Below are 13,276 nucleotides of genomic sequence, written 5' to 3'. Positions count from 1 at the left end.
ATTGTGTACATGTAATATTCTAGATAACTTATAAGACCCGGGGTCTTAACCTGAGTATATTTGGTAGGTTCATCCAGTAATTATCTCTGAAGTTTGATACACCAATTTGTGAGCAATACATACAGTACTGTACTGCTATATTGGTGTCAAAGATTTTAATGCTATGTTTTGTGTATATAAGTTGAGAAAATAGTTATAATTTACATGTATACAATTATCGCTAATGTAAAGTTTTCTTTCAGAGTTAGATTTGTATGAGTGTAAATGTGTAATAGAAATAATATCCTGAAATCAAGACACATATAAATTTGTTATAGGTACTGGCAGTGGGTCTCTATCGCATGCACTCATCAGAACCATAGCTCCAACTGGACATCTTCATACATTTGAGTTTCATGATCAGCGGGCAAAAGTTGCAGAAGAAGAATTCACAAGGCATGGTATGAAGTATCCGTATTTCTCTTTATAGTATCTGTAGCAAATGTTACAGAAGTTACAATAAAGTGCAGTACATCCAAATTCCTATGTTATTGAGACCTTAAGTCAAGATTGAATCATTTTATTTAAAAGATAAATTATAATTTTATACCTGTTTTCAGGGATCACGCTAGCCCTAAATTTTAGGGAGAAATCATACATGTGAACTTTTTTTGATGATCAAGAGGGAGATTTTTCTTCAATAAGAGGGAGATTTTAGAATTTGCAATAAACAAAGAAGGAATTTCTGACATTCAAAATAGGGAGATTTCTTTAATTTGTGAAAATACCCCTTATTTTAAAAAAATTCTTAGAAAATATGTCTGCAGAAAGCGGGAGTCTCCCGCTTAAAGTGGGAGAGTTCACATGTATGAGAAATGACTTCCCTCCAGTGAAAATAGGGAGAAGTTTTTGGGGACAAGGAGAAGTTCATACAATTTGCATTTTTTGGAAGTGTTGATGTTCCACTTATACTTAAAAGTTTGAGATTGACCAAACATTGGGTGGACTAAAACAATGCATGTACATAACAGTTTATTAAGTAACTTGTATGATAACAATAAACAGCAAAGCTACAAATGTGAAATGAAATGAATGCTTGCATTGCAGGCAGTCTTTTTTTTCATCTCTATTATGTTCATCATAGATTTTGTGTAGCTTGCAGTCTTGCAGTTAGGTGTTGTTGTGCTGAAATAAAAAATAAAAACAGTTTATTTTAGTAAATCACTAGTATAATTCATCATTCAATATTTCCCCAAAAATATTACTAGACAGTGCAGAGTCCTTATAAGGTTTATGTGTTGCTTTTTTTTTTTTTTCAACAGAATAGTTAACGTGTGTACAGTAGAGAAAAAATAATGATGTCCTCAAATAATATCAAACTGCAACCACTGCAAGTTAAAATATTTTGCTTTAGCTACATTTTATTCGAGCATCACAATCATCAGCTAGCAAGTATCATCACAGTGAAATATTAACTTCTTTAATTTACAACCATTCTCAAAGATTAGAAATTCATTAAAAGAATAATCCTTGGATATTTCACCACTACAATTGTCTAATGAAATCCATTTACCTATCATTTTTTATTCGCTATTTCGACTTTTGACAAGAAAATTTTTGTTTTTTTTTATACATCAAAATGTTTGACTATAGTTTTTGGCGATACGCTTTTGTAAAGCAATCTGCAAACATATACAACATGATCACTAGACCTTCTGACAAATTTATGCGCTAAGTATGTCCCTTATTGGTCTCAATTGAAATGAATTGCTGCTAATCTGTTAAATTGTTGTTTATTGACATTTTATTTGGCAATTATCGACACTCGGAAGATGTCACATGTTGACTTCCAACACCCGCTCAATTGCATTGCCACGTTTCATTGGTTTTCCAATTTTACCAACCAATGAAAATAGCTTTAACAGTCTGTTTTAAAATAGGTGGAGCGTGGAAGATTTTGACACAATTATTGCCTTGTTTATCCAAATAAGGGCGACTTTATTTCCGCTTTTCTAAGCAAACCGGGCAAAATTGAGGGAGACAGAGCGACTATTTTGCCCAAGTTGCCAAGAAATGTGATCCCTGGTTTTATTCAAGTGTGTAGTAAATAATATAAAATACTGAATATGTTTAGAATATTCAAATTACAAGGCATTTCTTTGGACTTACAGGCTATAGTAGATTGAATTGATAATTGCAGGAATATCTGATAATGTAACAGTAACACATAGAGATGTATGCCAGGATGGCTTTCAGTTGGACCATATTGCAGATGCAGTGTTTCTAGATCTACCTAAGCCATGGGAAGTTATTAAAAGTGCCAAACAAGCTCTTAAACTTGAAGGTTAGAAAATAATTGTTTGCAGGTATTCATTAATTTAGAGAAAATTGCAATCTCAATTTAACTTATTCACCAGTTCTTTACAATACAATCATTCTGAGTAAACTGTTAAGTTTCAATTGCTTGACTTAATAAAAGTTCAGAAAAAACTTTACAAGTCAGTGGTAAATGTTATTTACTATCATGGATTTCAGTATAATTCTAGTCTGAAATTAACACAGTCATTTGAAATCCAGACAGGCCTTTTCCTAGCCATTTTGTGGAAACATTTGTGAAATTTTGCTTTGTAAAATTGCTTTATTGGGTAAAATATTCAATATCTTTCGAAACCTTCTTCCAGGCTCTTTAATCATAGTATTTTGAACTGTGGGAGATAGTATATTCTACACAATATGTCGGTTGAAGCATAACTAGTACAATTATATTTGGTAATTTAGATATGTTTGTTTCAATACTTGAATGAACTTCAGCAAATTTGTCAGTTCGGATATCAGGAATTTCAGTTCAATTGGGACTTTTTTTAAAAAAGACTGGGCATTTATTTGAATTCCTATTTATATTTAATTTGAGTCAGTGCCCATATATTACTAATTGGAATGGTGTTAAATTAGTACTTTATATCTTAATTTTTAATACCAAGCGTAGAATTTGGATTTATTTGTCAGAGATGTTATTTTTAGTATCAAAATACTAATATAAGTATTCTACAATATAAAGGATCTGGTCATAGATCATTAGATGGGATTAATATTACACTGTATTTGCTCCCAACTGGTTGTATTTAATATATTGGCTTGGCAATATTGTTGCTAATGCTGTGGAGTTTATAATCATGTTTAAATATGTTTCAGGTGGAAGATTGTGTTCTTTTTCTCCATGTATAGAACAGGTACAGAAAACTTGTGAAACATTAACACAGCATGGCTTTATAGAATTGAAAACATTGGAATGTCTCCTTAAAAACTATGATGTTAAAACAATTAATTTACCAAGAGCAGATTTAGGTCCTGAAGAAGCTATACCTGAAAAAGTTAAACCTGAATCATGTGATAATTCTAAAGGAGAATCAGTCAATGCAGGTCGTGTAGAAAATAAGGACAATGAAACAAGTGTAAAAGATGACAAAGATTTGGATAATAAAGAACTTGAAGACAGCAAGAGAGGCAATAAAGATGATGAAGAGCAAGGAAAATCAAAGAAACAAAAACTTGACGGAGAGAAGTCAGTGGAGAATACAAGACATAGCTGGGATCTGATAGGTTGTAAAGATGAGCAAAGTTTCTTCTTTAAGGCTGCAACCCCACCAATACAAATGCCAGGTCATACTGGATTCCTTACTTTTGCTACACTCTATCCAACTTGATGATGGTAGTAGTTTATTTAAAGTTCCATGAAATAGTACCATCATGTTGTGTCATAAATATTGCACATGTAATGCAAGCTAACAGATAATGTTGTAAGCTGTGTTATACTTTTGAAGTTGAAATGTTGTCAATCCAGTAGATAATTTATTAAGAAATACTATTTTGTTATATTGAGGCATTATATTCCTGGTGCCATATTCTTTAGGAATTAAAAAAAATGTGATGAATTATATGTTCTTAGGAATCAAATGATTTTTAGCTCACCTGAGCTTGCTCAGGGTGAGCTTTTAGGATCGGTGAATGTCCGTCGTCCGTCGTCCGTCCGGCCGTCCACAATTACTTGTGAACACTCTAGCGGTCGCATTTTTGCCTCAATCATCATCAAACTTGGTCAGGATGCTTATCTAGTTGAAAGCTCGGATGAGTTCGAACATGGGTCATCTCGGATGAAAAACTAGGTCACAAGAGCTAAAAATAGAAAAACCTTGTGAACACTCTAGAGGTCACATTTTTGACCCAATCATCATCAAACTTGGTCAGGATGTTTGTCTAGGTGATAGCTTGGATGAGTTCGAACATGGGTCATCTCGGATGAAAAAGTAGGTCACAGGAGCTATAAATAGAAAAACCTTGTGAACACTCTAGTGGTCACATTTTTGAACCAATCATCATCAAACTTGGTCAGAATGCTTGTCTAGTCAATTGCTTGGATGAGTTCGAACATGGGTCATCTCTGATGAAAAACTAGGTCACAGGAGCTAAAAATAGAAAAACCTTGTGAACACTCTAGTGGTCACATTTTTGACCCAATCATCATCAAACTTTGTCAGGATGCTTGTTTAGATAATAGCTCGGATGAGTTCGAATATGGGTCATCTCGGATGAAAAACTAGGTCACCGGAGCTATAAATAGAAAAACCTTGTGAACACTCTAGTGGTCACATTTTTTGCATCAATCATCATCAAACTTGGTCAGGATGCTTATCTAGTTGATAGCTTGGATGAGTTCGAACATGGGTCATCTCGGATGAAAAAGTAGGTCACCAGAGCTAAAAATAGAAAAACCTTGTTAACACTTTAGCGGTCACATTTTTGCATCAATCATCATCAAACTTGATCAAGATGCCTTGTCTAGGTGATAGCTCGGATGAGTTCGAACATGGGTCATCTCGGATGAAAAACTAGGTCACAGGAGCTAAAAATAGAAAAACCTTGTTAACACTCTAGTGGTCACAATTTTGACTCAATTGTCATCAAACTTGGTCAGGAAACTTGTCTAGGTCATTGCTGGGAATAAATCGAACATGGGACATTTCGGATGAAAAAACTAGGTCACAGGAGCTAAAAATAGAAAAAAATCTTGTTAACACTCTAGTGGCTACTGTTGTGATCCAAATATTCTGTTAATTGGTCTGAAAGTTTGTTTTGATGATTTCTAAGTCAAGATCGAACATGGGTCATCTTGGATGAAAAACTAGGTCACACCGCCCAAATATGGAAAAACCATTGTTAACATTCTAGTGGTCACATTTTCGACTCAATTATCATCAAACTTGGTCAGGATGCTTCTCTAGGTAATTGCTCGGATGAGTTCGAAATCACATGTGAAACTAGGTCACCGGAGCTAAAAATAGAAAAATCTTGTTAACACTCTAGTTGCTACTATTTTGATCCAAGTATCCTGGAAATTGGTCTGAAAGTTTGTTTTGATGATTTCTAGGTCAAGTTTGAATATGTGTCACCTGGGTAAAAAAACTAGGTCGCACTGCTCAAATATGGATAATCCTTGTTAACACTGTAGTGGTCACATTTTTGACTCACCTGTCATGAGACTTGGTCAGAATGCTTGTCTAGGTAATTGTTTGGATGAGTTTGATAATTCAGGTGAGCGATCTAGGGCCATCATGGCCCTCTTGTTTTCTTTATTAACCACTAAGTCTGCTAGCAGGAACTGAATATAACCAAGAGACCATTCCTGTCTACCAAGACGTGGTCTGCTCTTTTCACTAGGAAGTTGGTACATGTTTCAAAACTTAAGGGAAGAATGGTGCATTTGGTCAGATTAAAAGCTTGGCAAGTTAGTTTAAGATATTTAGCATTGTAAATGTTAAAATGAAAAGTTCGATATTTAAATTGTGAGTGAATAAACTACATTTCAAACTTAACATTGCTGTTGTATTTGTATTTTTACCTTGTAAAATATATCAGATAAATGAGAGCTGGTATATCAAACTGTTCATTGTAAAACATGAGATAATTGAAAGAGTTGGTATATTGACAGTGTAAACCAAAAACATTAGATAAATATCTAAGTGTTCATGATGTTCATTTCTATAAAATATAGCATTGTTCAGAGCTCAGATTTATAAATACATCAAACTGAGCTTTCTGTAGACTGCACAGGTCAAGAAAAGGGAAAAATATGATAATTAAGGAGTATATTTGATAAATGTACAATTTTTGGGTTTCATAATTTCCCAGAAAGGTAGATAGCATTTAGTTACAGAAGATTAGTGGTTCTATTACACACTCCTATTATTTTAAAATAATATAATCACAAATATCTTACAGTCAACTAATAAAGCTGAAATCCTTCTCTATCACATATCTGTACCTTTTTTGCGACTCTGTAAAAATGGTATTGCACAGCCGTGCATATATTTTGACATGACACCACTTGCATTATAAAAGCATAGTGTAAAAATACGCTAAATGTTAGCATTGTAAAGAACACCATGAGCGTGTCAATAAAAACTGATTATTTTTCAATCAAAACGGCCTTTATTTTGGGTATATGTGATAAATAGAATATTATATTCATGTAAAGTTCGAATTTATTAACTTGTTGAATAAAATAATATACTAGCCAGGATTCCAATTATATAACTTTATTCAACTTGTTAAATAAATTCAGATGAATTACACTCATTCAATATAATCTATTTATGAGCTTTGTGAAACAGTGTCAAATCTTTATCGGTTTTACTCGGCCTTTACTGTATTGTTTTGTAAGGGAAGCGTTTCTGCCTGACCTTTCTGAAGAGCTCTTTTAAAACAAGAGTTTCAACAGTAGGAATATTCAAATAACAACATGTGTATGAAACTAAAACCAAGTTCAAGTTTTATTTCAAGTTTTATTTACAACCCTTGTTGTCGTTAAGCAGGCAAGCAAATTATCACCTTTAGATTATACACTGTAGTGTTTTTACTAGAAAAAAATCTTAAAACAAAGTTTTACAGATATGCTTCATAAAAATAATGAAAAGCAAAACTATTATTTGTGTTTTAAAGCTTTATTTCCCATGAAACAAGAAATTAGATATGTTAATATCCTTTTGTGCAAAACAATAACATTTGTGTACATAAACATTATGACAAGACATAGATAAAACAAAAACAGACAGACACATGTAAGATATAAATAGCTACATTTAAATGACTAGATGACATATATGTAAACATTTATGAGCACTGGATGAAAATTGAACACCTTACTGTACCACAAAATTACTGCAATAGTCCTCTGCTTTTTATTATGGCTGTAAAAACAGGAAGTAATACAATATAGATGGATATGTGTAAATTTTGGTCCCTTTGTCTAAACTGCCAATAAATAATTAAGAACAGCTCACCTGTTGAGGAATAATGTATTTATATGATTACATCCAAACCCATGAGCCAAATTAATAATGTAAACATGTTTTAAACCAGCTAACATTGAATGATATGTACATTTTTATTGTTGTGAATTTTCATGAACCTCGTCTCCGTAAAAAATGATATAATTTTTTGGAAAGCCATCAGAAAGCATAAAATTATCTACTTTAGCATCATTGTGAAAGTATTTGTGATTACAAAGTAATACATGTATAAATCACATAGTAATTAGTATTAACCAATGCTGGCCATTATACAAGGATATCTGGCCATGAAACTAGTTAAACATTAATAACTGCAAAAAATCATAATGAGCCGCGTCATGACAAAACCAACATAATGGGTTTGCGACCAGCATGGATCCAGACTAGCCTGCGCATTTGCGCAGTCTGATCAGGATCCATGCTGTTCGCTTACAAACCGGTAACCCTATAACAAGTAGAGAAACTGATAGCAAACAGCATGGATCCTGATCAGACTGCGCAGGCTGGTCGCAAATGCACTATGTTGGTTTTGTCGTGACGCGGCTCATATGTGTTGAGAGCAACCAGAACAATAACCTAGAATTAGACTGTTATAAATTATTCCTCGAGTTTCATTGGAATTCTGATATTGTCTGGAAATAATTTTCTGTATTATTCTCTTAAGAATGTGTTTTAAATATGTATATATTAATCACTGAACAAAATAGCAACATTTACAATTTGAACATCTGAAGTTTGCATTTTTTGTTCACATAAAATTGGGAAAAACAAGTCGGTGGTAAAATATTTCATTAAAAGCAATTGTTCTTAAACATATGTATATAATTAAGCTCACTAAAATATCATACTAACTAAACCAATAAAATACAATGAAGTGCTAAAACTTTCTCTACAATCAAATAATTAAATTAATGTATTATCCTAAAACTAGATGGGCATATTTAAAGATGAATAACTACATTAACTGATTTCCAAGAATTTATACACAACAATTTAAAAACAAATTAACAAATAAATAAATGATTTTGATGGACAATGACTTTAAAATGCAGCACTTGACAATGTTTTTTTCTTGTTTTCCTGAGGCACAGCATTACCTTCTGTTACCTCATTACTTCATGAGCATTTGAGACAACAAAAAGGGGGGGGGGTGTAAAAGGCGTGTATATCGCGTAATGGGTTAACATGTGATAGATAATGTGAATTTTATCGTGTTAAATCCATCTTTATTACTGTAATGGCCATTTTTTCATAACACTCAATCACAAAAAACAAGACCAATTAAATGGAGTCACAATCCAGTACATGTACTATAAATTGATTTAAAATACAATATATTATAAAATAATCAAGCTTCAAAGTAACATTAATCAGTTACCATTTTACATTTTTTCTTTCATTAAAATTTTTGTGATAAAGGAAGTACAGTTTTAATAAATATATAGTATAACTATAGATAGAAACTTGTGAGACAATTGACAAAAACAGAACTGTCTAAGGACTGTATGCTCCACTTTTCTCTGCACTTGACAGTTTGATACAGGCAAAGCAAAAAAAGGGGTTGCATAACTCTGTAGAAGTTCTTGGCTTGCCAACAGGGATCTATACATCCGTGTAAGACCCAGATATCAAGGACCAATACATCAGTATAGGGCCCAACCATAGAGGACCTTTAAATATGTATAGAACCTAGTTACCAAGGACCTACACCAGTACAGGGTCCAGCCACCAAAAAGCTTCACAGCTGCTTCATTGCTGACATTAAATTAAAAAGGAACAGCTCACAATAAAAACATACAAGAGGGCCATGATGGCCCTGAGGTCGCTCACCTGTACATAGGCCTCCCAACCCCCCCAACGTTGCAGGGCCAATTAAACCCAAGGGCTTTTATTTGCACAAACTTGGAAGACACCCATAAGAAGATGTTTCATGCTAAACATCTAAGCTCTAGCTCATTGGGCTTTTTAAAAGAAGATTTTTTAAAAGTTTTTACTATACACATATATTTAAAAAAAATGACACCCCTGGGGCCGAGCCAGTTTTGACCCCAGGGCTTTTATTTGAACAAACTTTGTAGGCACTTACTAGAAGGTGTTTCATGCTTAATATCTAAACTCTAGCTATTTGGGTTTTTTCAAAGAAGATTTTAAGTTTTTGCTATACACATATAAAGAAAATCAATGACCCCCGGGGCGGGGCAAATTTTGACCCCAGGTCTTTTATTTGAACAAATTTTGTAGACACTCACTAAAAGATGTTTCATGCTTAATATCTTAACTCTAGCTATTTGGGTTTTTTCAAAGAAGATTTTTTATGTTTTTGCTATACACATATATGGAAAATCAATGACCCCAGGGGCGGTGCCAATTTTGACCCCAGGGCTTTTATTTGAACAAACTTGGTACACACCTATTAGAACATGTTTGATGCTAAATATCTTAGCCATAGCTCTTTGAGTTCTTTAAAAGAAGATTTTTTAAGTTTTTACTATATGCATATAGGGAAAATCAATGACCCCCCAGGGCGGGGCCAATTTTGACCCCAGGGCTTTTATTTGAACAAACTTGGTAGACACTTATTAGAACATGTTTCATGCTAAATATCTTAGCTCTAACTCTTTTGGTTCTTTAAAAGAAGATTTTTTAAGTTTTTACTATATGCATATAGGGAAAATCAATGACCCCCTGGAGCGGGGCCAATTTTGACCCCAGGGCTTTTATTTGAACAAACTTGGTAGACACCTATTAGAACATGTTTGATGCTCAATATCTTAGCCATAGCTCTTTGAGTTATTTAAAAGAAGATTTTTTAAGTTTTTACTATATGCATATAGGGAAAATCAATGACCCCCCGGGGCGGGGCCAATTTTGACCCCAGGGCTTTTATTTGAACAAACTTGGTAGACACCCATTAGAACATGTTCATGCTAAATATCTTAGCTCTAGCTCTTTGGGTTCTTTAAAAGAAAATTTTTTAAGTGTTTACTATAAGCATATAGGGAAAATCAATGACCCCCCGGGGCGGGGCCAATTTTGACCCCAGGGCTTTTATTTGAACAAACTTGGTAGACACTCATTAGAAGATGTTTCATGCCAAATATCTAAGCTCTAGCTCTAATGGTTTTTTTAAAAAGATATTTAAAGTTTTTTCTTTCGGTTGCCATGGCAACCAGTGTTCTGCATGGAATTAAATTCTTTGAACAATTTTTAAAGGTGACCACCAAAGGAACATTCCTATGAAGTTTGGATGAAATTGGCTCAGTGGTTTATGAGGAGATGTCATTTAAAGTAAAAGTTTACGGCCGGACGCCGGACGGACGGACGCTGGACGAAAAGCGATCACAAAAGCTCACCCTGTCACTTTGTGACAGGTGAGCTAAAAAGGGCATTAAACAGCAGAGTAAAATAGACTTATCTTCACAAGGTAAGGAGCATGACACTTCACAGTTATCAGCATATAATATCTAAAACAGAATGATCATAAAATAATTGGAAATAGCCCAACTGACTATTAAAGTAAATCAATAAAATCATAATAACACATCTGGATAAATAAAAGGCAATAAATACATGCAATAGATATAAAGTAGCACATATAGCAATCTATAAATTAACAAATGTATGTTACCCAGTCCTGAATTATACATAAAATTATAAATCTGTGCATTATTTTACCCTATACGAAAAGCATGTTAAAAGAATATGACACCAACAGACCACCATTAAGATATTTTGAGTAATTTTGAACCACAAAGCAGGAGAAAAATGTCTTTAGTCTTGACCTAAAAACTATTTGATTATGAATTTTTTTTTATAAGAAATTCAAATTGATAAATTTTCTATAGTAAATTTGATTGGATTATCCCTATATTTTGTTTCTAAAAAATTAACTATAGATTGGTTAGCAAATTTTAATCACAGATAATATTTGAATCTTCTATAGACTGGTCCATTAACCACATCCTTGAGGTCTGTGCGGTGAACACATCTGCTTGTAAAGTGGGACCCAGTCTCCACCAAATAAAAAATTCACTGGAATAACTTCACTGCAATAAAATTCACAGACTGGTTCCCCACAGCTAGAACAGCACCCTGACTTCTGAAGCATGTCTACAAAATATAAGGAAACCATCAAATTTTTGTAACAAAATACTGTTTTTAACAAATTGTGATAAAATACTATATATTGCATAAAAACACATGTTTCCTCTGATTATTGATAGGTTTACCGCAATCATTGGTTTTTACTGTGTTTATATCAGTTAAACATCGCAAATTACAGATTGCTTGATATATAAAACCATCATGACTATGTCACTGCAGGTGTTGCCAATCTTTAACTTCTTTCAAATCAAGCAAAGCATTAAATTCTTTCATACAATGGAGCTTTAGAAAAAAAGAATTAGTTCAATTACCTTGAAGCACAACTGGTAATGTTTTAGTAGATGGAATGTTTTTCTTAATTATCTCCCTTGCAGTGAACTCTTTAAGACTTGGAAACAAATTTGGTCCCGGCAATGGACTGTATTTGAACTTTGGAAATTCTTCTTGTGAAAGTAATGGGTTTTCATTCACTGAAAATTTACAGATTTTGATATTTAAAAACACATTAACATGTATATATAACATACCATTATAAAAACACAAGATTAAAACTATGATAAAGAATTATTTATGCAATTTACATTGTAAATACAGAGCTTTTTTTCAACAGTCATGACATGTAAAGCAATATCTACAATTTGAAGATTTTCTGAGGTTTCTTTACTGACATTCATGTGAATCTTTCATTTGTAACATTGATAGCGTATTATTTATGAAATAATACAAAAGATAGCAGAAGAACTAAAAAAAAGTGGCAAGTTAAACATAATTCAGCAAGCAACTCTCCTCTTATAGTTAAACTGCAAAAATAACCTTTATGAGAAATCACATTTCAAATCATGATGAAAGTTAAGTTTTATTAATTATTCAGCATTTCAAAAAAAGCAAAACATACTGACATGGTTAATCAAAGAAATAATATAGATAGTAAAAATATCTAAATATATGACCTGTGAAATACATGACCTTTTTTTTGAAAAATCTGATTCTATAAACATAAACGTCAAAATATCACTACAATATAAAAGCTGGCGCACTGTTAAAAGATTTTAGTACATAACTTTAATGTTAATAGTAAACGAAAACAAAACAGGAAAAGCTTACATGAAAGGCTAAGTTTATCATGTAAGAATGATAATGTGTAAGGCAGGTATTGAAGACTATTCTTATCTAACTCCAATTTATTTAGATGGCCCAGTTGACCCAGCTCTGATGGTAACAGACTCAATCTGAAATAAATAACACTATAACCTATTAAAGCAACACAACAATTGATAACATACTAAAACAACACAATAATTGATAACCTACTAAAACAACACAATATTTGACAACTTATCCAAATCAATACAAGACTCCATACAAAGTGAATTTTCCTAATCATAACAACTAATCCAACCCACATTATTGCTCAGGTTGGGTTTTGCCCCAGTTTACTCGACTAATCTGTTTCTAAACTTGTTCACATTAATGATATGAAACACTTAAATGCAAGAAGAAAGCTCTTGATCTAATGTTGTGTACAAAATATACATAAAACATCATAACTCAAACTCACATTTAAAGATGATCTCCATACTGAACTTTTCAGGCACTTACATACCAATTTTTGATTTTTAACTCACATCAATTGCAAATAAAATTTAATTGAGCCGCGCCACGACAAAACCAACATAGTGCGTTTGCGACCAGCATGGATCCAGACCAGCCTGCGCATCAGCGCAGTCTGATCAGGATCCATGCTGTTTGCTATCAGTTTCTCTACATGTAATAGGGTTGGTAAGCGAACAACATGGTTCCTGATCAGACTGTGCGGATGTGCAGGCTGGTCTGGATCCATGCTGGTC

At 33.1% G+C, this 13,276-nt stretch overlaps 2 protein-coding genes across 4 annotated transcripts in view; one reads left to right on the top strand and one right to left on the bottom strand.

Moving 5' to 3' along the window:
- Positions 1-317: 317 nt before the first annotated feature.
- LOC132713370 (tRNA (adenine(58)-N(1))-methyltransferase catalytic subunit TRMT61A-like) lies at positions 318-3,839 on the top strand (the record flags this gene model as incomplete). The annotated part of the gene is given in 3 exon segments (XM_060695937.1): positions 318-440; positions 2,180-2,323; positions 3,172-3,839. Coding segments are annotated over 3 exon segments (779 nt in total), but the record flags the coding sequence as incomplete, so codon positions are not given.
- Positions 3,840-10,102: 6,263 nt separating this feature from the next.
- Positions 10,103-13,276, bottom strand: part of LOC132713369 (leucine-rich repeat-containing protein 69-like) — a 29,452-nt gene continuing 26,278 nt past the window's right edge. For all 3 annotated transcript variants that reach the window (XM_060695934.1, XM_060695933.1, XM_060695936.1), the window contains exons 10-12: positions 12,534-12,658; positions 11,741-11,899; positions 10,103-11,435 (exon numbers count right to left, since the gene is read on the bottom strand). In XM_060695934.1, coding sequence (XP_060551917.1) covers positions 11,278-11,435; positions 11,741-11,899; positions 12,534-12,658 — 442 coding nt within the window. In that variant the 3' untranslated portion in view covers positions 10,103-11,277. The remainder of the gene's footprint in view (positions 11,436-11,740; positions 11,900-12,533; positions 12,659-13,276) is intronic.

Source organism: Ruditapes philippinarum, unplaced genomic scaffold, assembly GCF_026571515.1.
Source record: "Ruditapes philippinarum isolate M1 unplaced genomic scaffold, ASM2657151v2 ctg2738_1_1_1_1, whole genome shotgun sequence".
NCBI classification, from domain to species: domain Eukaryota; kingdom Metazoa; phylum Mollusca; class Bivalvia; order Venerida; family Veneridae; genus Ruditapes; species Ruditapes philippinarum.
The sequence above is the reverse complement of the archived record's forward strand: the minus strand, read 5'-3'. Positions and strand labels throughout refer to the sequence as shown.